General features: G+C 61.2%; 9 protein-coding genes across 9 annotated transcripts; 4 read left to right on the top strand and 5 right to left on the bottom strand.

The window, feature by feature from the left end:
- Positions 1 to 263: 263 nt before the first annotated feature.
- Positions 264 to 1,689, bottom strand: COLE_07715 (uncharacterized protein; the record flags this gene model as incomplete). Its single annotated transcript, XM_018421255.2, has 2 exons — positions 264 to 1,504; positions 1,539 to 1,689. The coding sequence occupies 2 exons, from the start codon at positions 1,687 to 1,689 to the stop codon at positions 264 to 266; spliced, it is 1,392 nt and encodes a 463-aa protein (XP_018280527.1).
- A 135-nt stretch (positions 1,690 to 1,824) lies between these two features.
- COLE_07716 (uncharacterized protein) lies at positions 1,825 to 5,320 on the top strand (the record flags this gene model as incomplete). Its single annotated transcript, XM_018422602.2, has 15 exons — positions 1,825 to 1,904; positions 2,180 to 2,282; positions 2,314 to 2,551; positions 2,603 to 3,282; positions 3,317 to 3,386; positions 3,421 to 3,542; positions 3,577 to 3,608; positions 3,644 to 3,731; positions 3,769 to 4,090; positions 4,124 to 4,168; positions 4,202 to 4,323; positions 4,359 to 4,458; positions 4,495 to 4,596; positions 4,630 to 4,811; positions 4,844 to 5,320. 15 exons carry the CDS (start codon positions 1,825 to 1,827, stop codon positions 5,318 to 5,320), a joined length of 2,763 nt encoding a protein of 920 aa, XP_018280526.1.
- A 220-nt stretch (positions 5,321 to 5,540) lies between these two features.
- On the bottom strand, positions 5,541 to 6,347 carry COLE_07717 (uncharacterized protein; the record flags this gene model as incomplete). Its single annotated transcript, XM_018421254.2, has 3 exons — positions 5,541 to 5,906; positions 6,057 to 6,274; positions 6,320 to 6,347. The coding sequence occupies 3 exons, from the start codon at positions 6,345 to 6,347 to the stop codon at positions 5,541 to 5,543; spliced, it is 612 nt and encodes a 203-aa protein (XP_018280525.1).
- A 338-nt stretch (positions 6,348 to 6,685) lies between these two features.
- On the top strand, positions 6,686 to 7,147 carry COLE_07718 (uncharacterized protein; the record flags this gene model as incomplete). Its single annotated transcript, XM_018419983.2, has 1 exon — positions 6,686 to 7,147. The coding sequence occupies one exon, from the start codon at positions 6,686 to 6,688 to the stop codon at positions 7,145 to 7,147; it is 462 nt and encodes a 153-aa protein (XP_018280524.2).
- A 440-nt stretch (positions 7,148 to 7,587) lies between these two features.
- Positions 7,588 to 8,779, bottom strand: COLE_07719 (uncharacterized protein; the record flags this gene model as incomplete). The annotated part of the gene is made up of 2 exons (XM_018427126.2): positions 7,588 to 8,463; positions 8,504 to 8,779. 2 exons carry the CDS (start codon positions 8,777 to 8,779, stop codon positions 7,588 to 7,590), a joined length of 1,152 nt encoding a protein of 383 aa, XP_018280523.2.
- A 1,305-nt stretch (positions 8,780 to 10,084) lies between these two features.
- COLE_07720 (uncharacterized protein) lies at positions 10,085 to 12,070 on the top strand (the record flags this gene model as incomplete). Its single annotated transcript, XM_018422601.2, has 4 exons — positions 10,085 to 10,544; positions 10,580 to 11,001; positions 11,091 to 11,339; positions 11,372 to 12,070. 4 exons carry the CDS (start codon positions 10,085 to 10,087, stop codon positions 12,068 to 12,070), a joined length of 1,830 nt encoding a protein of 609 aa, XP_018280522.1.
- Positions 12,071 to 12,287: 217 nt separating this feature from the next.
- Positions 12,288 to 14,647, bottom strand: COLE_07721 (uncharacterized protein; the record flags this gene model as incomplete). The annotated part of the gene is made up of 4 exons (XM_018426518.2): positions 12,288 to 13,077; positions 13,132 to 13,399; positions 13,446 to 14,184; positions 14,261 to 14,647. The coding sequence occupies 4 exons, from the start codon at positions 14,645 to 14,647 to the stop codon at positions 12,288 to 12,290; spliced, it is 2,184 nt and encodes a 727-aa protein (XP_018280521.1).
- A 134-nt stretch (positions 14,648 to 14,781) lies between these two features.
- Positions 14,782 to 16,739, bottom strand: COLE_07722 (uncharacterized protein; the record flags this gene model as incomplete). Its single annotated transcript, XM_065626571.1, has 4 exons — positions 14,782 to 15,347; positions 15,407 to 15,905; positions 15,994 to 16,077; positions 16,647 to 16,739. The coding sequence occupies 4 exons, from the start codon at positions 16,737 to 16,739 to the stop codon at positions 14,782 to 14,784; spliced, it is 1,242 nt and encodes a 413-aa protein (XP_065482134.1).
- A 6,239-nt stretch (positions 16,740 to 22,978) lies between these two features.
- COLE_07723 (uncharacterized protein) lies at positions 22,979 to 24,593 on the top strand (the record flags this gene model as incomplete). The annotated part of the gene is made up of 2 exons (XM_018426516.2): positions 22,979 to 23,696; positions 23,731 to 24,593. 2 exons carry the CDS (start codon positions 22,979 to 22,981, stop codon positions 24,591 to 24,593), a joined length of 1,581 nt encoding a protein of 526 aa, XP_018280519.1.
- Between the last annotated feature and the right edge of the window lie 282 nt (positions 24,594 to 24,875).

Here is a 24,875-nt window from a genome sequence, read left to right on the forward strand (position 1 = left end):
ACAGTGTATCATTTTTGCACTTGCGCTCAACGGATGGAGAAGGCGCCGTCAAGAGGTAGGAGCGCGATCCGCATTGTGAATGGGCATACTCTCAGCGCGTCCGCGTCTCGTCATTTGTAAAATCACACGGCCGCAATGCAGAAGCCAAACCATTACAGGTTGCGCTGCTCTTACGAAAAGATTATCAGAGCCCATTGCAACGGATCCAAATGGCTGAGTAATGCTGCGTACTTGTACTCCTAATACCCAAACGGCCTACTTCTTCACCGGATCTCAATGCCCATCTTGTCCACAACCTGGCTCGTGACCTTGTCCTGCAGAACGTTGACCTCGTCGTTCGACAGCGATCGGTCCATGCTGCGATAGTTGAGGCGGTAGCAGAGCGAACGGCGGCCCGTCTTGGGGTGCGTAAAGTCGTCGATGAGCTTGACGTTCTCAACAAGGTCGCCCGCAATGTCGCGCACAATCTCGCAGTAGTCATTCTCATGCCACGGCGTGATATCCTTGCTGGCGCCCTCCTCTGGCAGCCAGAAGCTCATGTCCTTGTAGCATGGTGGATACTTGGAGTAGGGCTTGAAAGTGGTGATCTTGCCGTCGGCAAACTGGTCCAGGAAGCGCGCATCCTCGCTCCAGAACAGGCGAATGTCTGGGATGTCGAACAGAACCATGGCGATACGCTCGAGGCCGAGGCCGAACGCCCATGCCGACTTGTGGCCCATGCCCGCCGTCTCTAGCGTCTTCTGTACTACCACACCGCAGCCGAGGATCTCGAGCCACTCGCCATTGAACCAGACCTCCACTTCAAACGAAGGCGAGGTCCACGGGAATTGGGCCTCGATCCAGCGGACCTTGAGCGGCTCATCGCCGGTGGAGCCACCAAAGAGCTTGAAGATCATGCCGTTCAGCGAGTGCTTGAGGTTCTTCATGATCTCAGCAGCCAGCTCCGGGTCATGGCACTCCTGATACGGGTTGCTGGGCCCGACGACTGTCTCATCCTCGATGATGATCGGGCACTTCTCCAGCTCGGCCGCCATGCGCGCGTTGTCCGCCTTGATGAAGTCGAGACCCTGCTCTCCCGAGAAGCAGCGCATACCCTCCATCTGGTGGAAGACGGGGTAGTGCGAAGAGTCGATCTCATCCCGGCGGTAAACGTCAGCCGCGATGAGGAACGCGTCTTCGTCTGTTTTGTACGCCTCCACCTCGTGTGCGCTGGTATGCGTTCGCAACATGTGCGTCTCGTTGACGTAGTAGCTGTCCGTTTGCGCGCGACCAGGGTGATCAGGTGGGAAGCCCAACTCGTCAAAGTTCTGGTGCACCGTCACGACCGGCGTCGACGGCCGCAGCTTGACATAGCCTTCAAAGTGCGACTCGATAATCTCGCGCAATGTCGAGAGAGGGTGCCCCTTCTGCATGTGCAGCTGACGCTCGACTTTTCCAAGGATGTTTACCGGCGTGTTGCTCTTGGCGTCGATGGGGTACGTCTCACCACGGATCGTGACCGTGTCTGCTGTCAGCGAGGTTTGCTATCACATCCTCACCAGCCGAAGTAGCCTGGAAGCGGCGCTGGGCGAGCGAGAAGTTCGGGACAGCTACGCGCAGAGTAAGGGAGGCGCGTGGTGCAACGCGCACAGCCCTAGCCGCAATGCGGCTGGAGCTGGCCACCGCGCGGGGAAGCTGCGACAAGAGCATGGGTGTTAGACGATGTCAAGTTCCTGTTCGGTGCGGCGATGGATAAATCCGAGTGGAGGCCAAGTTGCTGGTGGAGGTCCCCACTATTTCAAGTTCTAGCGGCCGACGCTTCCTTCATCAACAATCCCCCCTTCCATGTCGACAGAGCACCTACTCAAGGACTTTAGCAGCATCCTCGAGGGTGTCGCCAGTCCCGATAACCAAGCCCGCCATGAGTGAGTCGTTATCGTGTTCCGAGAGCGGCCTCCTTGGACGCGGACAGTAGGGTGATCCGAGCGATTGGCTGGGCAACGCCGACGACGGATTCTGGCAACGACGGGCTTAGCCATCTCCTCGACGCGGAGGGAACTCACCTTGGCCTTGCGGGTATCGCATGCGGGCTGGTCATCAAGACATGTCTTGCAAAGCTCCTGTCGCGGCCTTTCTTTCGAGCCGCGTGCACCTTTCGAGCCGCGTGCAAAGAAGCGCAGGGGATATCGCTAACGTCCAGAGCGGAGACTCGGCTCGCACAGCTCACCGCCGAATCTCCGGGGCCTGTTTTACTGCTTCTGGCCCAGATCGGAGCGTTGGGCGTCGGCGGCTTCCAGGTCGAGGTGAGCGCTGACGCATCTCCGCTGACGGCAGTCGCGGCAGCTCGCGCTAGTGCTTCTCCGTCGCGTTGCCTTTGACACAAATAGCGGACTCTTCCTCAATGCTGCGGCTCGTGTGCCCACTGCGCCGTTCGATGCAATTCCTGAGGCGACGAGGGGCCGAATCGAGCGTGTGCTCGTGGCCGGACTCGAGGACGAGATGGACACGCGTATCCGCAAGGCACTTGGCTCGAGCACCAGCGACTGGGTCAAAGGCAGCGCGAAGCGGCAACGTAAGTTCCTCCTCAGCCTTCGAGCTCTGCACTGCTCCTCGCTAACTCCAGGTCCTTTTGTCGACCTGGGACCGGTCATCTTCAGCCTCATCGCCTCGAACCGCCCCTTCCATCGATTTACGTCCTATCAGCTCCTGAGCGAATCACCCAACCTCCTTTCTGAGAGCCTCTCGAACGAGACGTGGCCGAAGGAAAGGCTGGCTGAGCTTCTCTTCGCCGGCGTAAACGACCCTAGCATCGATGTAAAGATCGAGGCTCTCCGCGCCCTCCGCGGTGTTATGCAGGAGGGCTTCACGGTGGACGAAAGAGAGCGTTTCGGCCCTCCTCTGCTCGAGGCATCCGTTACCGCTATCGCCTCGATGCCGTCTGACGTTCTTGTTCATGCCCTCGAGGCACTGGTCGACATCGCCTCCGACTTTCCCGAACTCTTCATCGCATCTTTGCCTTTGCTTATCCCCTTTCTGGTTTCGTGCATCGCCCCACCTTCCACCCTATCCGGACACCCGTTCTCGCGCGTGCCGCACCGCGAAATGGGATGGGGCGCATGGGAGGACATGTCCGCGATGGCTTTCGAGGTGTTATTCAACCTCATCATTGCGGATCGCGATAACGTTTTGATGTGGCAGAATGGAGCCCTGGTTTCGGACGTTGTCGACGCTCTCATCGGTCGCCAGATCGCGTCGTTTGCCGCGGAGGGCGAGCAATGTCAAGAGTGGATAGAGACAGAAGATGTGGGCAACTAAACGTCCAGCAACTGACCCACAGCTGGAGGACGATGACGAGACCTATCCGGTGTACTCGGAGGAAATGCTCAATCGCTTGTCTATGATCCTCAGTAAGTAAGTTGTACCGTTTGGGCTGACAAGTAGGGGATGGGTCCGTTCTCGCCGCTGTGGGACGGCAGGCCGCGCCGCTCATTGCTCGATCGGAGTGGCGTGCTAGATACTGCACTCTAATGGCGATCGCGTCCGTTGCAGAAGGATGTCACGAGGTGAGCAGATTTCGAGTGGGACGCTGATTTCCAGACGATGACGCAGGGACTGCAGCAGGTTCTGAAGTAAGTATGTCACCATGGTGGCGCGCTGACTGCAGCTTGGTTACACCGCTCGCCATGGACGATCATCCTCGTGTGCGCTACGGCTTTCTTTACTGCATTGGGGTGATGTGTGAAACGCTCCACGTGAGGACATTGACTGACTTCACCACGCTAATGATAGGGCGAGGTGCAGCGACAATACTCCGACGCCACACTTCAAATCATCTTGTCGATGCTTGATGATTCTGTGACAAGAGTGCGCGCGGCAGCAGCCGCAGCTTTAACGCACTTTGCCAAGGTGCAGGGGGCACCGCCATCGCCGGTGGCGCCGAGAATGGAGCTCAGACTGCCCGAGTTGGTCCATGACGACGAGGAGGACAAAGCCACATGGCAGAGGCCATCCTTGGCGCCCAGACTGCAGCCTATTCTCGAGCGACTGATGAGCAGCCTCACTAATGAGAAGGAGCCTCTGTACTTCCGCCAGGAGCTTCTGGATGCCATCGGTGAGTCGTCACTATTTTCAGCGCTGATGTCAGCGACTCTTGCCAAGACGGAGAGGAAGGCGTTCGTCCCTTACTATCGTCAGTCAATATCATAGCATGACTGACAATCAGGCGACATCATGGACTTTATCCTACGCACCCTTGAGAAGTCTGCTACCGACGAGTCACAGGTCAAATTCGTGTGCAGTGCACTTATGTGTGCAGTGCAGCTTGGACGAGCTGTGGGCAAAGGGGTAAGGTGCGCTTGCGCTGCCCGCTGACTGTCTAGCACTTCTTCGGCGACGCAATTCCCTTGTGCAAAATCATGCTGAGCATTCAAAACTTGCCCAAGCCGGATGAAGACCCTCGCGTTGCTGTGCTCGGGGAGGGTGAGATTGCGGCAGCAGGATAGATCTGACCGGCAGCATGGGTCAAGATGGCTAAGACGATCGGCAAGGATTTCTCGCCGTTCCTGCAGTTTGTCCTGCCCAACGTTCTAAAAAAGGCAGAGTATACGCCCGCTGCCAGTGAGTCTCGCCAATTCCAAAGCTGATGAGCAGATGACGACGACGCCTGGTACGACCAGTCACGTTCAGCCGAGATGCAGGAGAAGGAGGAGGCCTTCGCCCAGCTCCAAGTCTACGTCTTGGTCATGGAGGAGAAGTACGCTCCCTTCTTGTCAGACACGATGGACGTCGTGCTGGCTGCAGTGGCGTCGTGGGGCTCGGAATCTGTGCGCGAGGTGAGTGAGACATGTTGCGCAGCTGACATCAGTATGCGTGCTTCCTCATTCCTGGACTACTCCAGGCGGCCAAGGACGCCAACATGTGGCTCGGAGATGCGGGCAACCTTGAAGGGCTGTTCCGCATGCTGATCAACGCCATTCCGCACGAGGAGGAGGCTACAGGCGTCGCGCAGCTGTACCAATCCATGTTCGACTCGCTGCGTGTTATCAACATGCCGTTACCCGCAGGCAACGTGGCACATCTGATTCGCACGTCGCTCGACTGGCTGCGCAGCCTGTACGAGAAGCGTGTGGACCGCGCAGCCGAGCAGCACCGGTACACCAAGCGCACCGACTACGAGGAGTGGGCTGCCATCGAGCAGATTGACGAGCAGTCGGAGGATGAGGCGGTCACCGGCATGTACGAGGTCCTCAAGCTCATACAGCACGACCCGAACGCGCTCAGTATCGTGGGCGAGGTGTTCGCGATGACGCAGAAGGTGCAAGGCGCCAGGTGTGAGTGGTAGAGTGGTAGATTCCTGGGATGTATATGTACCATGTTAGTTATTGAGGACGGCTGTACTGAGCCGTGTGGATGCACCTTAATACGTCCGTCTGCATGAATGAATACGTCTTCGTGGGCGGCCGCCGGTAAGTCGATCAAGTGAGCTGGTATGATTAGTAGAGCAAGATTGCAGCCGTGGACATGTACATGCTCTATCTCTACATCTCTCTTACAACCCCAGCCTACGCCTTGATGATTCCGTTGTCAATGAGGTACTTGATGACGATCTCGACGGCACCCTTGACGTCAACCTGGTCAGTCTTGATGTGGATCTCGGGGTTAGGCGGCGCCTCATATGGCGCCGAGATACCCGTGAACTCCTTGATCTCGCCTGCGCGTGCCTTAGCGTACAGCCCCTTGGGGTCGCGCTGCTCGACAACAGCGAGGGGAGCGTCGACAAACACCTCGATGAATGGCAGCGGCGGGCTGTGCTTGGCGTGCAGGGAGCGCGCGAGGTCACGGTCGGCGGCGTAGGGCGAGATGAAGGCCGTGAGGGCGAGGGAAGAGGAGGAGGCGAAGAGGAGCGACACCTCGCCGATGCGGCGGATCTGGGGTTAGTGCCGTCTAGCAGAACGGGCTTGGGTGGGTAAACGGATGCCGGGGACAGGTAGCGGATCATGGGCTGTCGTGAAGCCGGGCCATTGTTCACGCTCCGCCGCTGCGCACACCGTACGTATAGCCAGGCCCAGCGCACTCACGTTCTCGACACGGCTCTGGGGGTCGAAGCCGAGGTCCTTGTTCAGACCAAAGCGGATGTTGTCGCCGTCAAGGCGGAACGAGTGGAGGTTGCGGTGCAGGAGGGCCTGCTCGAGTGCGGTGGCGATGGTGCTCTTGCCGGAGGCGGAGAGGCCGGTGAACCAGATAGTCGCGCCGCGCTGGCCGAGGAGCTCGGCGCGCTCGTCGAGCGTGACGGCGCCTGTGGGTTAGCGGGGGCCGGCAAGGGGGGAGCAGGAGTACTCACCAGGGTGGAAGGTGATGTTGGTAGCCATGGTGCGGGTCATGAGGTAAGTAGAGAGTGAGAGTGCAAGAGAGAAAGAGAGAAAGGGTGAGTGACCAACAGCAAGCCGAGTATTGACTATTCTCATTCTTTTTACCTCGGCGTGATCAAGCGCTCTTCGAGATGTCCGATATCACGGATGGCGGAGGAGCGGGAGATGGCGAAGAGACGCATCATGCCGCCATCGATAGAGCACGCAATGAAATTCCCAAACCCGCACTGGGGTCCCCAGACTGCCACGTGGTCTCATCGCCTCCACCAGCCATGATCCCTTGGCAAAGGCAATGAACATTGCTGCGCTGCCGTCAGCATCATCCCCCTCCTACCGCAATGCCTGCACCCACCGAGATCCCGAACACGGCAGCGCTGGACACGCTGCTCGCTGACCTCGCGCCGGGACAGCTGGCGCTCCTCGACTTCCACGCCGTCTGGTGCGGGCCGTGCAAGTTCGTGGCCCCAGTTCTCGGCCGCATCGCCGCGGCGTACCCTACCGTTGTCGTCGCCAAGATCGACGTCGACCAGTGCAAGGAGCTCGCGCAGCGGTACGGCGTCACGGCCATGCCGACGTTCAAGTACATCAAGAAGGTGGGAGGCAAGCCCGAGGTCGTGGACACGCTGCGCGGCGCCGACGCCAAGGGCCTCGTCAAGCTCGTCGAGAAGCACGCTGCCGCGCCAGCGACAGCAGAGGTCAAGATCGACGACCTTGCTGTGCCGGAGATGCCCCCATATGTCCGTCTTCTCATGTACGCTGTTGTGGGGTGGGTCATCTACCAGTATCTCAAGACAACTTAGGTGAGTGTCAGGATGGGAGTTCAGTTAGCGCAGGCAGGAGAGGAGCGCTAATCCAAGACAGACGGGAGGCACCTGCATGTCACTCCCAATTTTGGTGCTGCGATGTATTTCTCCTTGTACAACTGTTTTATCCCCGGCTAGTATAGCGTGCGTGTGGCACAAGCATTCTGAAATACTCTGCGTGATGGGCAGACTGCCCACAAGCTTAGCACTCTTGCCAGACTCTTCACCCCTCGAGTTCGTGATGCTGCCGTCGAGGACCTAGCTGTCGGCGATTGCGAGTATGCGTCAGTGCCGAGCTCATCGGGCTCATGCCCTCAATCACTTGCAATCCTCAGGTCACCGCAACGTCCTCCATCCCACCTCCTACCAACACAACTTTATTCATCGCCTCATGCGTCGGTGCCGTTGAAATTCCGCTAGCTACATGACGGCAAGGACTAGACCTTGTATCCAATGCCTGCTCCGTGCGCATTGCCACTGCCATACGTCTTCTGACCCCCGTGCCATGGACGCGGCGGCGGGAACATGCCCTTCATCGCAAACGTCCAAGGACCAAGCACAGCAGGCGGCTCCGGGACTTCGTCGTCGTCCATGCCGTTGCTGCTCATGTCGCGCGAGACGGCCACAGACGCCGGCCGTTTGGCAGCAGGCGAGAGGCCTGGAGGCGGGGGAGGCGGAGCGAAGGTGCTCTGCGGGCGGCGCGAAGCCGGACTTGGCCCAGGAGGCGGAGGCGGGGGCGAAACAGGAGGCGGCGGGGTCGCACGCGCAGGAGCGGGTGGAGGTGGGTTGCTCGGCGCGCGCAGACGGCCGGCCGCTGCCATCGCCGCGGCTGCGGGGCTACGACCCATTGGAGGGGGAGGTGCGTCATCGTTGTTTGAAGCGTTGCTGGAAGAGCGCAGTCTGCCAGCGGCAGCCAAGGCAGCGGCGGCCGGGCTACGACCCATAGGGGGCGGGGGAGGGGAGTTGTCGTCGTGGCGGGAAACTGGGGGTGGAACGGGGGAACGGGAGGGAGGCGGGTGGGCGCGCGACGGAGGAGGCAAGTTACGCGGCGCGGGCGGCGGGCCGGGAGGTAGCGATCTCACTGGCGTTGCTGAACCGGAAGAGACAGAGTTGGAAGGGGGTCTCTGGGGAAGGGCGGGCGCGGGAGGCTCTGGCGACGGCGAGCGCGGCGGTTGCGGGGACGCACGCGGGGGAAGCATTGGGGCGCGAGGAGGCAAAGTCGGTGCACCAGTCGGACGCGGTGGAGGTGGAGGCGCTCTGGGAGGCGGCGTGCCGGTGCTTCCCGGACGAGGTGGTGGAGGAGGCACGGACCGCTGGTGTCAGCGGAAACATCACAGCTGCAAAGTCACTCACAGTGCTGGCGGAGCGACTTGGGAGAGCAGGCGGGGCGCGGTTTGGCAGAGAAGGCGGAGCAGGGCTCGCGCGAGCTGGCGACGATGTTCCCGGGCGCGGCGGGGGAGGAGGCATACCGCGCCCAGAAAGAGATCCCGCTCCAGTGGGACGCGGTGGAGGTGGCGGCGCAGGGCTGCGACCTGGGATCGCGGGAGGCGCACGGGGAGGAGCAGGCGGTGCGCGTGGGGGAGCAGGCGGTGCGCGTGGGGGAGCAGGGGGTGCCGGAGGAGGGGACATCTCACGCGGTGGCGAGGGAGGAGGGGGAGGAGCACGAGGGGGAGCTGGTGGCGCGCGAGGAGGAGCGGGGGGCGCAGGAGGCGGGCGAGGAGGTGCGGGGGGGAAACGCGACGGCGCCGAAGATGCTGGCGGAGGAGGAGGAGCAGGTGGACTGGGGTAAGCGGTTTCGAACGGGCGTGGGCGGACTCACGCTCTGCCTGGGACCGCAGGGACGTGACGGCTTGGGGCGGACGGGGCAGGCGGGGCGGGCGGCGGCGGAGGGGCTCGTCCTGGCACGCTAGGAGGAGGACGAGGTGGTGCAGGTGGTGCCGGAGGAGCCCGACCTGGCGCCGAAGGAGGGGGTGGGGGTGCAGGCGGGGCACGCGATGGAGCGGACGAGGAGCCGGGCGGAGGGGGAGGTGCGCCGCTGGGCTTCGGAGGTCCACGGCCGCCAGCGCCAGGGATGGGTGGAGGCCTCGCAAAGCCGCTGCTGGGAGCTGATCCTAATGGTTAGCCATCATGTTGCGCAAACAGCCCAGGAGCGCCTCTCTCCCTCCTCCATCGCGACTCACCACCAGGCCCGCCCGTCTTCTTGAGTTTGGGCATGCCGCCAGCGAAGAGGCCGGCGAGCTGCGCGGCCGGGTTGTCGGGGGCGACATCGTTGGATGCTGCGGGGGGCGGACGGGGTGGGGCAGCCTTGGGAGCAGCGGCAGCGCCGCCCTCCCCGATCACACCGCCTGCCCCTTGAACAGCAGAACGATCGTTGGTCTGGGCCTTCTTCAGGCCCTTGCCCTCTGATTGTCAGTGAAGCTGAGGGGGGTGAACGCACGTTGAATTTGCTGCAGTAGCGCTGCGTTCATGGCTGCGCTTGAGCTGTCGATTGATGAGAAGAGGAGATGAGGAGTGTGGTGTTGGTGGGAAGGAATGGGGGGGATGGTTGGAATGATGGCGAGAAGAGGTGTGGCCATGACGACGAGGAGGAGGAGGAAGGGTGGGCTCCGTCATGGCTGCGGGGGCTGTGCTCACGTGACACCTCCCCACGTGGATAACCGCAGGCATTATGACGGCTTTAATCCCGAGTGGTGGAGGGCAAGCGGAGTTACAGTCACTCTCCCCGTCAGGAACAGAGATTGGCCCAGCCCTGAGGGCCTGCCCTGCGCGACTGACTTTGGTTTCCTGGGAGGGAGAATGGCTTGCGATCAACACAAACATCTATCGCTCCTCTCGCTCTCAAGCCAGCCTCACCCGCCATCACTCCTCCTAATCTGGACACTACTTCTTGACACAATCCACACTCCCCCCTCCTCTTCTCTTCTTCTCTCTACCATGTTCCAACGAGTCCTCAAGGCTGCAGGCAACCAGTCCTCACAGCCGCCTCCCTCCCCATCATCCAAGACAGACATGCCCATCACTACTCCGACTAAATCTCGCTCCGCCGTCAAGGAGAACACTGCCCCCGCCGACCGCGACCGTGCCAGCTACCTTTCCTTCCTGTGGCAGCAGGACAGGCAGGGCCAGGAGCAGCAGCCAGCCCAGGACGAGGACGTCCACATGCACACCATGAAGGGTGCCCCTCCCTCTCCGTCCAAGGCGCCCGCGCCACCGGCCAAGGGCTACCACTACGTCCAGCCGGCACAGAAGAAGCTCCTCGCTGTCCCAGGCGCCTCGCAGGATGTGCACATGCGCACCGCCAAGGAGACGACCAAGGAGAAGGTCCTTGAACCGTGGGAGCGTGAGCTGCTCGCCAAGGACGAGGTCAAGCGTCGCGCCACCGTCGCCCAGATCTGTGAGCTCCTTTCACCCATCACATGGCTGACGCAGACTTCCTCGACTACTACTTTGACCTGCTTGGGTACATTGCGGACCGCCGCAAGCGTACCGAGATGTTCAAGGCGGACACGGCGGTCCGCGGAGTGACTGGGGATGCACTCCGGAAGGAGTACTCCAGCTACTGTGGCCGCGAACGTGTGCTGCTGCGCAAGCGCCGCACCAAGACTCGCATGGACAGCTTCCACATTATCGCGCAGGTTGGCCAGGGTGGCTACGGTTCCGTGTACCTCGCCCGCAAGCGCGACACGGGCGAGGTGTGCGCGCTCAAGAAGATGCGCAAGGGCACGCTCGCTAAGATGGACGAGGTCAAGCACGTGCTGGTCGAGCGCGACATTCTCACTGCCGTCAAGACTCCGTGGCTGGTGCGACTTCTTTACGCCTTCCAGGACCGTGAACATGTGTACCTTGCCATGGTGCGTTGATGATGGGAGGGGGGTATGGCGTCAGCACGGCCGCCTCCTGCCCAAACCCCCTTCAGGCTGGACTCTCCGCTGACATATAGGAGTTTGTCCCCGGTGGAGACTTCCGCACGCTGCTGAACAACTCAGGCGTTCTCAAGGAGGAGCACGCGCGCTTCTACGCCGCCGAGATGTTCATGGGCGTCAACGAGCTGCACAAACTCGGCTACATCCACCGCGATCTCAAGCCGGAGAACTTCCTCGTCGACGGCACCGGCCACGTCAAGCTCACCGACTTCGGCCTGGCAACGGGCGCTCTCAACCCGGCCAAGATTGAGGAAATGAAGTCGAAGGTAGGCTTGTCGTTGGCCCCGCTCATCCCCAGCTCGACCAGGTCAGCGACGACAACCTCGTGTTCCGCAGCACGCTGGAGCGCCGCACAATCTACCGCTCGATGCGCATGGCCGAGCCGCGGTACGCCGACTCTGTCGTCGGCTCGCCCGACTACATGCCGCCCGAGGTGCTGCGCGGCAAGACGTACAGCTTCAGCGCCGACTACTGGTCGCTCGGCTGCATCCTGTTCGAGTTCCTGTGCGGCTTCCCCCCCTTCAGCGGCAGCTGTCCGGAGGAGACGTGGGCGAACCTGAAGAACTGGACGCGCGTCCTCCGGCGCCCGGTGTACGACCGGCCCGAGGACCTGATATTCAACCTGTCGGACGTGGCGTGGGACGCCGTGTGCCGGCTCATCGCGGCGCCGCGCGACCGTGTGCAGACGCTCGCGGACGTGGCCGCGCTCCCCTTCTTCGCGTCCCTGCCGTTCGCGCATCTCCGCGAGACGAACGCGCCCTTCGTCCCCGTCCTCGACGGCGACACCGACGTCGGGTACTTTGACAGCTTCTCGAGCCCCGAGGACATGGCCAAGTACGCAGAGGTGTTCAAGAAGCAGCGCGATGTCGAGGCCGTCGAGGAGCGCGGCATGGGCGACCGCAAGAACTGGATCGGGTTCACTTTCGGGCCCAAGGCCGGCCTGCCTCCCAACAACCGCATGCGCAACCCCGAAGACCCGCTTGCCGTCATGTTCTAGCCTGTTGCGCCTCGCTGGCCCTCAGCCGAGTACCTTGTCTGCCTCTCCTCTTCCACTTTTGTTTTGCATACCCATCCCTTTGTGACCAAGAACACGCTGTGTCCCATGTATGACCGTGATGATTGCTGCAACCAGAAATTGAACTCCTGTCCTTATCTTGCTTCACACTAATACAAGCAGCTGCATGCTATTAACTGATACATAAGGCCTTCACCCTCTATGTGCCCGCCAGCGCCCGCCGCCACTCATCTCCCTCATTCATGAGCACACGCCCCACCTCTCCGATTTCCATGCCAAGCGCCAGCCGCCGCTCATCACCGCTCTTGTACAAGTCCGGGGCGACGACGAGCGCATGGCTCGCAACAAGCCCGGCGCGCAGCAGCGCAAGCATAGGATCGCTCAGCATCTCCGTGTGGTCAGTGAGGGCGCGCGTCAGCGCATCATGGTCGGCGCGCAGCGCGCGCCACGTGATCTCCGACACGCCCTCGCGGCGCACGCACCGCACCATAGCCGCGAGCATCATCTTCTGCTCGAGCCCGCAGGCCTTGATGAAGAGCGCGACGGGGCTGTTGCTCATGGCAGAGAGCACGAGGGCCATGTCGCGCGGGCCGACGACGCCCGCGCCGTTCTTGACGCTCACCTCGACGGCGCGGCGGCACGCGTCGAGCACGCGGCGCGCGTCCCCGTTCGTGCCTGCCATCTTGGTTGCGGCGAGCACGATGGCGTCCAAGGTGAGGACTTTGTGGTCGGCCGTCGAGCGGGGGTGGGGCACGAGGCGGGACTGGACGATCTCGACGAGCGCAGGGCGGTCGTACGGCTGGAAGAGCACCGTTTGCAGTCCCAGCCGCGACTTGATCTTCGTCGCGAGGTGTTGCGGGAGATCCATACGGTTCGCGATGGCGATCACGAAGAGCTGGCTGTCGCGCATCGCCGGCCAGTTGAAAAAGTTGTACACTACGTCTTGCTTGGCGGTCAGGAGCTGGTCGAGCTCGTCCATGAGGACCACGCTGGGGTCAGCCCCAGACGGGGACAGGCATAACCGCTAAGGAAGAGCCACTCACTATGTGTTAGATCTAGGCCCCCGCACGCTGCTGGACCGCGCAAAGTGCTTCTCCAGCCCGCGCAGAGCTGTCTTGGCACTTGACCCACGCTGCCCCGAAATTTCCTCCCAGAGGATGGAGTAGGCATGCGCGGGGCTCGGGATCTTGAGCCCGTTGATCTCGACGTACGAGAACGGGGCGATCTCGCCGTCTTCGGCGCGCCGCTTCAGCTCCTTGACGACAGCATGGACAGTGGCCGTCTTACCCGTGCCGGGCACGCCCGCAATGTCTACCGTGAGCAACAGCGTGTATATAACGAGCACGAGGCGACTTACAAAGACAGCCCCCGCCGCCAGTCTCCACGCCCTCTTCGAGCCGCGTGAGCACATCCACGAACTCGTCCTCGCGGCAGGGTAGCGACTCGGGCGTCGCGCCGACGTGCAGAAGCCGAAGGGCACGCTCGTACGGGTCCGTCGGGAGGCTGTCAATCTCGACCGCGGCGGGGAGGTGCGACGCTGAGGCTTTGGGATGCGCTTTCTTGACTTTCTGGACCTTGGGGATCTTCCGAGGTCGTCCACGGACGGCCTTAGCCTTGCGCTTCTTGCCCGCAGTGGCCGCCTTGGGTGGCCGTCCGCGCTTCTTCACCGGCTTCTCCTCTTCCTCTCCATCCTCCTCCTCCTCCTCTTCGTCCTGCTCACTCCCACTCGCACTCTCATCTTCCGTGCCCCCATCGCTCACCTCGTCCTCGCCCTCGGACGCGTCGCTCTCCTCGCCACTCTCCTCGTCTCTCAGCGGGACGCTCCAGTCCCCCGCAACGCCCCGGTCCTTCCACGCATCCACGTCGACGCGCCACACGCGCCCGCCCTTCGCGCCCTTGTCGTACGCCCGCGCACACCAATACACGCCCTCGGGCTTGGCCCACGCATACCCCTTCCATTTGGTGGTGCGCGCCTCGTCCGGAAACTGCTCCTTGAACACGGCGCGCGAGTACACCGGCACAGTCTTGACGAGCAGCGCAATCGGCAGGTCGGAGGTGACGGGGCGCGTCGGCGACGCGGCGAGGAGGACCTCGTTCTGGTGTGAGCGCTGCTAGCCGCGGCCTGGTGCGGGTGGAGAGCAGAACTGGTAGGGAGGAGAGGGGGCAGCTCACATCCTCCAGGGTCAAGTTGCGCATCACGCTCGGCAGGTCGCTGCGGCGGAAGAACCAGTGTACGCGCGCCATCTTGCGCGTTTCGTCATCGGCTTCTTCCCGCTCATCTTCGGGTACAGGCTCCTCCCAAAGATCTATGAGGAGCCCGAGGCCTTCGGCGCCGCCTTCGAGCCCCACGCTCACGCCATCGCCGATCGCGAAGCGCGCCTCCTCCGCCTTCCGGCCCGCACCGCGCGCCCGCTCGAACGAGGTGTAGTGCGTTCGCCCCGTTGGCGACGTGGATGACGGGCCCGAGATCCACTCGTATCGCGCTGGGACTTGCTTCACTGCGCTCAGCGGCGTGAATATTGCCGTTTGACGCGTGGAGCGGCGCGGAGTGACAGGCATGGTGGGTTGTTGACAAACAGAACAAACTCCTGACTTTGTCTTTGGGCCACCTCCACATGCCTCCACCACCTGATCCCACTTCCCGTCTCTCATGCATTCGAGTCCAAGTCAGCAACTACCCCCTTTCTCAACCACTACCCGCTCCGACATGCGCATCGACTACATCTTCTGTAATCTGGGTATATATATCTGCGGCGGACCGCGTCTACGGTATGGACGGCATTTTGACTTCTTCTCCTTCTACGAAACTTGTACAGAGCCTTGACGCACGCGTAAACGGGGATATCTAGGTGCGGTCCGGCCCGGTAATATGGCTGGGATGCGGGGTCGGGAGATAAAGAAAGTAACAGGGTTCGAGAGTCTGATTGTTGGTCTTGTGGGCCTCCGGGCGAGGCTCGTGCTCTATATGCGAAATGCTTTACAGGAACTGATATCAGTTGTGCGCTCTGAAGACGACAACTCACGTAGTCTGGAGGCCGGCGCGAAACAAGCGGCTCGCCGGCGCGCGGAGCAGGGTCAAACTGCAAGAAGGTGTACTTGAGCGCATCGTCGACCTCTAGGATGGCCGCCTGGTTACCACAACGGTAGCAGTAGTTTGGCGCCGAGAAGATGGTAACGACGTTACGCTCCTGCGACCACGAGAAGCCCTCCATGACAAGCTGGTGCGCACGTGCGACGAGCGTAAGACCGTTGTTGTGGTCTGCTGTTAGCCAACATTCCATCAAAACAAAAAGGCAATCTTGCTTCGTCGCCACTCACTGAATGCTTCCGAAATGTCCTGGCCGAAGGTGTAGCCGGCTCCACGGGGCGAGATGCCCCAGCCGCAGCGGTCGTCCGGGTCGGACCAGAGCAAGTCGCACATTGGCCCCTCATGGGGAACCTCCTGGATACGGTCGATGGAGCGGATGTGGTCAAGTGTGTCGATCGACGGCGACAGACCGCCGTGCAGACAGAAGATCTGATTGTCGATAAGGGCCGTGAGGGGCAAGTAGTCAAAGAGGTCGGTGAAGTACTTCCACACGTTGGCGTTGCCGTACTTGCGCAGGCACTCGTCGTAGAAGCCGTACACCTGGGTGATTTGGCGCGACTCGTGGTTGCCACGGAGGATCGTCACGCGGTCGCGGTAGCGCAGCTTGAGACCGACCAGGAGAGTGACAGTCTCGACAGAGTAGTAGCCACGGTCGACGTAGTCGCCCATGAACAGGTAGTTGGTGTCGGGTGAGTTGCCGCCGATGCGGAAAAGCTCAGACAGGTCGTGCTGATGTCAGCGCAGCTCGTATTGCAGCGAGCCGGCCTAGGCAAGCGCGCGTCGAAGAAGAGGAGGGTAGTCGAACATAGATACTCACGAACTGGCCGTGGATGTCACCGCAAACCGTCACGGGACACCGGACTGGCTGGACGTTGGACTCCTCCATGAGAACCTCGCGGGCCTGGAGTTAGCAATGGGTTACAACAAAGCGCGGGAAGCAAGCGCGGAGCTGATGAGGGGACGCGGGCGTGGGGAAGATGCGCATAGCGACAGCGCCAACCGCACAAAAAAGGAGTGGAACGAGTGACGCGCGATCAATGAACAGAATGCGCGCGCTCTCGCCGCACACCCGATACGCCGCCGAGAGAGGGTAAGGGGAAGGTGCGTATGGGGCACGGGCGGCACGGGCGGCATGGGCGGGAGTGCAGCATCAAAGCCATCGCCGTTGCCGCCCTCATCACAGTCTCCGCAATGCAGCGCCGTCCATCCGCCGTGAAAGGCATGTGAACGTTTCGCGCGCGAGTGTGGGAAGCGCGTCCTTTGGGTAGCGACGCGTCGGCGTCATGCCTCCGCATCTGCGCCGCCCCTGCTGGCGCAGATGCTTGCAATCCGCATCCCGTCTCACGCCGCACCCTCCGCCTCCATCGTCAACATTGACGGACCGGGAGGGTGCGACAAAACTGCTCGGTGCGCACTGCCGGCGAGGTCGCGTGCGGGTGGGCGCTGCGCTTGGACGCGTGAGCGACCTACTTTGTCACAGAGCTTCTTGACCTCTGTCTCGGAGAGGGGCTTGCATTGCATGAGCTGGGCAATCCAGCCGTCGACCTCGTCGTTTGAGGACATGGTGGGGAGGGGGGTAGGATGTGTCGACTAGGAGGAGAAGGGTTGGATGTTGACTGAGAGATGGAGAGGAAGCAGTGCGCGAGTGCCAGCGCCGTGCCAGAGTGAGTGCGCCAGCCCGTGGTGTTGCCTCCGCCCCCCCCCCCCCCCGGCTCGCTGTGAGCAATTTGATCCCGCTCCCTCAGTGACGCATCAACCACTCAGTCCCGCTCATCTCTCTCCAAGCGGGATCAGATCTCATCCTCCTCATTCCTCCCTATCCCCGAGTGTGGCACATCCCAGCACCTTCCACAATCAATGCACCCAAGCTACCGACAGCCGCTGCTACCACTACTACTCCTACTGCAACGATTGCTGACACATGCACTCTACGATGTAGCCGCAGGTGCAGCAGAGCCACCAGCTCCAGCCCCACCACCAGGAGCCCCAGCAGATCCTCCACGGCCACGACCCCGGCCGCCGCGCCCCCGAGCGCCACCACGCCCACCACGGTGGGGTGCGCCTCCTGTGGCAGAGGACTCGCCGTTTTGCGGGATGGGATGGTGCGGCATCCCTTGCTGGACGCGATAGCCTCCACGCCCGCGGCCCCGTCCCTGTTGGCCGTGGAACTGACCGCCGTGGGTGACGCCCTGGTAGGCATGTGGGACCTGCGCATGACTAGGAGGGAAGTACGTGTGCACCGGCGCTGGCATAGGCGGCAGCGGCGGCATGAGTTGCTGCAGCGTGGTGGCCGGGGAAAGAGGCTTAGGAAGCTGACGATGCAACATTGTTGGAGACACTGGCTTGACATGCGGTGTCTTGGCAACGTGTTGGCGCGGCGCGCCGCTCTTGAGCGCGGTCGTCAAACGGTCGTGGTGCGACTGTTGCTGCAGAGGTGCAGTTGACGCCTGAATCCCCTTCGCGGCATTGCCAAAGTGCAAGTTGGGGTTGGTCGGTTGACCGTGCCAGGCCGGGTTTTGGAGGAGGACAGGGTTGCGAGCAGGTTGGGCCGGCCGGTAGTTGTTGGGCGCAACAACAGGGCGTGGGCCAATCTGCGGCTTGAACGGCGCTGCCTCGCCCGCAGGCGCGGGCTGCGATTTAGATCCCACAGCAAACTGAGGATTGGTGAGGTTGAGACAGGCTGAGAAGGGCACAGTTGAGCCACGGTAGTTGGAACACCGGCCACCCAAGGTCTCGCCGCCCATGAAGGGCACGTCCCACACGACGTCAATGTCTCGAATACCGAGGCCGACGACGACGCCCTTCATGGCGAGGGGCACGCCGCCAGCAGCTGCGTCCTGGACCATGACGACACGATCGCCCAACGCAAAAGTTTGCCCAAGAAGGCGATATACCGCGTGAGAGGGCTTGAGCACAGCCTGGCGGGGAATGCCCTTGACTTGAGCGCGCTTCAGTTGATCCTTCGACTTGCGCTCTTTCAAGCGGTCGCCCAATGCCTCAATCTGCATGACCGTGTCCTGCAAGTCAGTATCTTGTCGGATTGGTAAGCTTACCTTGTCAAGGGCTTCAGAGTTGAGCGACACGGGTTCCAAATCTAAGATTCCACGCTCCTTGATCCACTGGCGCATTTCCTTGATCACCTCGTCTGGATTCTCGGATGAGGGGCACAGCTGCGCCGATGTCACAATACTGGAGCCGCGCTGGTCGAAGTGACGGAATGGCTCAGGGAACGCCTGTTTGTATGCATTGATCAGCTGAGCAGCCTTGGCTGAGAACTCCCATCCACGGTCAGCCTTGCGCGAGTAGCCGAGCACCTTCATGCTCTTGGACTCGAACTTGAGCTGCAGACCGATATTGCTCTTCTGGCCACCCTTCTCGAGGGCAACCATGAGGGACGAGGTGACGCGCGAGAGGCAGAGCGCGCTTATGCCCAGCTGGCGCGAAAGCACGTGCGACGGGTACCAATGACCCTCAGGGCGCCCATCGACCAATGCCTTGAACAGCGTCGTCTCCTTCTTGTCGGTGGGGAAGTAGGAGATGGCGATGTCCAGCGTGTCGCCGTGCGTCTCGGCGACCTGGGCAGCGCCGCCGTAGGCGAGCGCGCCGAGGAAGATGACTCGCTCGCCGTTGGGGAATTCCTGCGCGATGGGGGGAGCGTCCTTCTCGAAGTAACGCTCGTCCTCGTAGACGACCTGGTTAACAAGCATCTGCATGGCCTGCGCGACCTCTTTGTCAGCACCCTCGTAGTCCTTGACGAGTGCGCCTGTGTCAAGGCGCTTTAGGCCTTTGAGGGGGCGGATGTAGACAACGATATCAACGTTCCCAACGATAACGCCGCAGCGCTTCGAGTAGTACTCGTCGACCTTGTCGCCGTCCTTCTTCCACTTGATAGTGTCCATCGCCTGATGGGTCTTCGACACAATCTTGGTAGAGCCGCCAACGCTGGACAACTCGTATTTGAACATGTCGTCGGCAACGCCAACCACGATGCCTTCGCGCAGATACGGCCAGTCGTGGAAGGTACGCTGCCCGAGAATGGCCTTCGCAATTTCGGCCGTGTTGCGCTTCTCGGCCTTCCTTGTGATTGTGAGAACCATCGACTGGTTCCGGCTGTCTTGATTGAATACGTGAACGCCGTGGTAACCCAGCGAGCCCTGGTACGGGAGAGTTGCAAGGGAAGGGAAGCCTGCCAGGGCCGAGGCACCAAGGTGGACGCCGTCGATGAGCCCCAGCTGAAGTTCGGCGCCGTCACCAAGGGTGGGCAGGTGGAACTGGGTCACCTTCGCGTGGCAAGCCACGAGGTCTGGGAAGAAGCCAGGAAGCGACGACGGGTAGTGCGTCTCGTTCTCAGGGTCATACACGAACGACGTCGGTAGCTCGCCACCCTGGTTTCGGCGCATCTCCTCCGGGGTGAGACGGTGGTCGCGCGCAGCCATTGCCTTGAGGAGGCGCTCCTCGTCGATGAAGGGAATCTTGACGACTGCCTCCCAGTCCTGCTTTTTCCCGTTCATGTCGAGGTCGAATCCGCGTGGGTAGAAGTCGTAAATTGGCGAGGTCTCATCGTTCATGAGGTCGCGGTACGCCTGTGGGACGTGCTCCTGCGAGTCCGCGGGCAGGACACCCATGAGCTGCTGGAAAGGCTTGAACGGCCTGCCGACTGGGAAGTCGAACTTGAAGCTGGCGATGTTCTTGAGGTCCGAGATCATGGGCGCGTAGTGGTAGTCGTAGAACCAGCCCCACGCAGGAACACCCTTGTAGTAGTAGCTAACGACCCACTGTAGACCCTCAATGTATCGATACAAGATTGGGTGGAGCGACTTGGGGTCATCCCACTGAATGTTGAGCTTCTCCTTGTAGTAGCCGCGCTTCCACTCGGCGATCTTCTCGTTCATCTTCTCGTCGAATGAGCGGCCAGCGTCTTCAAGGTCATTGTCGACGATCTTGGCCTTGTCGAACTTGTCAAACACACGCTGGACGGCCACTGTGCTCTCGCTATCCTCCTCGGACTCCCAGTCCTCGTCACCGACCTCTTCACCTGCGCCAGGCTCACTCAGCGCGTCAATGTCAAAGCTGAGCACAATGAGCGGCTGTCCGTAGTCGTCAACCTCATCCCACGTGCAGCGCAAGTGCAGGTCGTCCGCAAGACCCTGGACAAACGCGCGGTCGCGCTCGTCGAGTTGATTGACAATTGTGAGACGGTCATCGGCAGTGGGGCGATTCTGGTGGTGCTTCTTGACGAAAGTCTTGATCTTATCCAGAAGCGCCTTCTGGTCCTTTGTGATGACTGCTGTCAGAATGACACCGCAACTTCAACATACTGAGCTTGCCGCGCTTGCGGGCCTTCTCCAGAGCAGCAACCTCCTTCTCCTGCTTGCCCTTGTACCAAGACTCGTTCGCAAACTGCTCGGCGAAGGTGTCGCGCTCGTAGTCCGTCAGCTTGTCGAGGAGCAACTGCAGTCGAGGAAGGTTGATGGTACCGTGTTCGTTGATGTACCCGCCGGCAACGGGGAGGATCTCTTTGTACACCTTCCAGATGTACTCCAAGGCTCCTTCATTGATGTGGAGGCCGGGGAGATGAGGTAAGAAGTCGTTACCGACAAAGAATCCCATCAGGATCCAGTCGTCGATGATGCGCTCAAGGTCGTAGGCGAACGGAAGATTCGTGGCGACGGAGGCGAACTCGAGGTCGAGGTACTCGCGCACCAGCGACAGGTGCAGGAGGTACATGTTCGCGTTCTGGAGGCTATCATTAGCTCCGCCCACGCATCTGCAGCTCACGTTTGGCTCTTCTTGACCTTCCGGCCAAAGGTGACTTCCTCGCGGAGGAGACAGAAATGAGGGTCATGGCTGAGGAGACCCAGCATGACGAGGTCGGCGTCGAGACCGTACAGACAGTGACGTGTGTTAGGATTGTAATTTGGCTGAGCTTTGCTCATGCGGATGTACTCTTGAATCTTGTGTTCGCCCTCTCCGGGGACCTGTCAGTCAGCTGTTGTCCAATCACTGACACGTACGTCATGCCCGCTAAGGATGACCTGGACGCCGCGCCATTCGGCGTCCTCGGAGATGCGCTTGCGGACGAAGTACTTGAGGTGATCGGAAAGGCGAGCCATAAACGGCGTACCTTTCAATCAGCTACGCCGATGGGTTTGGACGTACCGGGAGTGATACAGTTTGAGTCGAACGCCTTCTCCTCTGGGAGCGTCTCTCCCTTGCGCTCGGCGGCCTCGCGCTGCTCACGCGCGTCACGGGCGGTGCGGAAACGGCGGGAGCGCTGCTGGTTCATCTTGGCACGCGGTGCGACGCCATCGATGGCCATAAAGAAGACCTTCTGAGGCTTAATCTTGGTGAAGAGGAAGTCGATGTACTGGAAGATGGCAAGAATCATCTGCTCCTCGGTGATGCGGAAATGCGGGTCGTTCTCAGACGATGGGGGGTGGGAGCAGTTGTGGATGATACCATTCTGTCATTAGCAACGGATGGCGGAGTGGAGAGGGTGGTCGCACCATGTCAAGGCTGGAGTTAGCGGGGTCAACAGCGGCACGCACTAGAGGTTGTCAAATGTAGGAATCGAGTTTGGCGTGATCAGCTGGGAGGTGAGGGGATACCTCTCGGAGATCCAGCGAAAGAACTGGGGTGAGTGGCAATCGACGCGCGCCGGAGTACCTTTGGGACACCTGGTGATCAGCGGGCTTCCGACACACGACAAGTACTCACCCATGATGATTGATTACTGTGATATTCAGGCTTGGGCTGACAACAGCGAAGGTTAAATACAGATGTACTGGAGGAGGGCGCACTGCCGACAGGCCTTCGAGGGTATCGTCAGTGGTGCGGGGTATTGCTCGGCAAGGGACCAAGGACAAAGACAGCCGCAGCTGGGGGGGGGGCGGGGGGACGGAGGGCAAGATGGAGGGAGGAAGAAAGAGGAAGAGATAGTCGTTCTGGACGAGGATGATGATGGCGAGAGAGTGAATGATGCGGCGCGCATCCGCGTCTTCCATCAGGAAGCGTCGCGCCCGCTTGGTGGCGGTGATAACGGAGTGGCGGTGTCACTCCATTTACTCCCGCTATGATCGCCGGATGTCACGTGTAAATACCGTGTCTCGGAGTCGGTATCGGTGTCCGTGATCTCGGCGATCACCGTGCCCCGTGTCCGATCGGCTGTCAAAACGTCAGCAACATCCCCGGCTGATCAGCCGGCCGACCGCCAACGATGAACATGGCACTCGAGCGGTACTGCAATCTTGTTTGTGTCCCAGCCATCCTCACAGACTTGATAACCAGGCTCGAGGCAGATTGACGCAGTGTATCTGTGTATCTTCCACTCACCGCAAGCGGGGTACCAGGTTGTCGCTCCCACCCTGTGTGCACAGACTCTCCAGCTTATCACGCACTGATGCACCGAGACTGGTGTCCACTTGCCAATGTCCAATAATTGTCCCAACACGACTCGATTCCGGATCCTCTGGCCTCAGGACCTTGCCTCGGATCGTGTCGTCAAGCGCGCGCGGCGCTTACGTCGGGTTCTGGCCGACGATTGCCGTGCGGAATGCTATTGTAAGCTGGATGCCAATATGCCAAGGCCCACGTTGGTACGTTTATTAGCGATATTTGGACGGGCCCGCGTCGGCTGCCTGCCCACCGATATAAGACGACGGGATGCTGTCTCGGTATCGTCGCCCTCTTGAAGACGCACACAAGCGCCCACCTCATCTTTATCTCACAATTTTTCGGGCATCTGCTGATCTCGGCGCAGCCGACACTTCGCCACGCCGACCCCCCACCCACGCCCACCGATCATGACAGCCGATACCCGCCCGAACGCGGTGGACTTGAGCCACCACCTCTCGCTGCTCGCGCGCTCGCGGCACCCGTCCCCGCTCAAAGACTTGATCCGGTACATGGGCGTGAAGGGGATCATCAGCTTCGCCGGCGGCCTCCCCGCCGCCGACTTCTTCCCGATGCACTCGCTCAGCGCAAGCATCTACCCCGCGAACACTGTGCTGGATCCCGAGCACCCCTCCCCGCCATCGCAGAGTGTCGAGTTCACGATTCCGCGCCGCGCCGCGGCGCCCGCGTACGATCTCGAGCGCGGGCTGCAGTACGTGGGCGGGCGCGGGCTGACGGACCTCGAAGTGCCGATCCGCGCACTCACCGAGAAGCTGTGGCCGCCTGCGTACGCGGACTGGGACGTGCTCCTGAACAACGGGAGCACGGATGGGTGGATCAAGATCCTCACACTCCTAGTCGAGAGCGGGGACCACATCATCTGCGACTCGCAGATCTACCCATCGGCGCAGGCGGGCTTCGTACCTATGGGCGTCAAGGCGTTCCCGATTGCTGGCGACGGCGAGGGCGTGAGTCCCGAGGCGCTGGCCAAGGGCCTTGAAGAGTGGGATGAGAGCAGGGGGCGCAGGCCTCGCGTCATGTACACTGTGCCCGTAGGCCAGAACCCGCTGGGAACGACGATGGGGCCGGCCCGCCGCAAGTCCGTCTACGACGTTTGTGTCAAGTACGGTGGGTCATGGTGGTTGCCGCGCTCATCTCCCAGACGTCATCATCATCGAGGACGACCCGTACTGCATGCTCCAGTTCCCGCCGTACGTTGTGGGCCAGCAGCCGACGCCGCCAGCTCCCAAGGCGGACGTGGACGCATTCCTCTCGAACATGAGCAACTCGTTCCTCACGATCGACACGCAGGGCCGTGTGATCCGCATGGACACGTTCAGCAAGACGCTGTTCCCCGGAGCCCGCTTGGGCTGGTTCACCTGCAACGCCATGTTTGCGGAACGGCTCCTCCGCGGAACAGAGGTGCAGACGCAGGGCCCGAGCGGATTCTCCGAGGTCATCACGGGCGAGCTGCTGAACAAGTGGGGCGTGGACGGCTTCATCGAGTGGAACACGAATCTGTGCGAGCAGTACCGCGTGCGACGAGACTGGATGCTTGATGCCTTGGCGGCGGCTTTCGACCTCGTACCCGCCGAAGATGCCGGTGTACCCGGCGCGATAGGGCTCGTGGCCTTCCCGAAGCTGAAGGCGAATGGCCGGAGAGGTCCGGCCATTATCTCGTTCGTACCCCCAGTTGGCGGCATGTTCATCTGGTGCAAGGCGCACTACGACACCCACCCGGCGTGGGCCGGGTTCCAGCCCGACCGGACGGACCAGGAGCGCGTGCGCGCCTTCGAAGAGAAGTTCTGGATTCGCCTCGTGGACGCCCTCATCCTCGTTACCCCCGGATGGTACTTCTCGCCATGGGAGGGCGGGGGCCACAGCCTGCACGAGGAGGGCTCGGGGCACTTCCGCCTCGCCTTCTCGTATGAGCCCAAGGCCAACGTTGATGAGGGGATTCGGCGTCTGGCGGACATGATGACGAAGGAGTGGACCGGAGCGGTGGACATCAGTGCAGGGTTGTAATGCTTGTGGGGAGTGACGGGCTTAAGATGTCAAGATGGAGCTGATGAAAGGCCGCGGAGGTAATGTGGCGTTTGTAGTTGATCAATGCAAAACAAAAGCTGTGGCAGTGCCACTTGCTGTATCCGCGCTTTGAAGAAACACAGCCGCTCTCCGCACCGCTGTACCGCTGTGCCGCCCTTTCACGCTGCCCTCTCCGTCGTGCGTTTGCAGCCATGGGTCGCATGGACCGCATTTCCCTACTGTTCTGCGCCTTACTCGGAAGGAGATCAAGGAGACTCTCTC

The sequence above is a fragment of the Cutaneotrichosporon oleaginosum genome (assembly GCF_008065305.1).
Source record: "Cutaneotrichosporon oleaginosum strain ATCC 20508 chromosome Unknown ATCC20508_contig08, whole genome shotgun sequence".
Lineage (NCBI taxonomy): Eukaryota > Fungi > Basidiomycota > Tremellomycetes > Trichosporonales > Trichosporonaceae > Cutaneotrichosporon > Cutaneotrichosporon oleaginosum.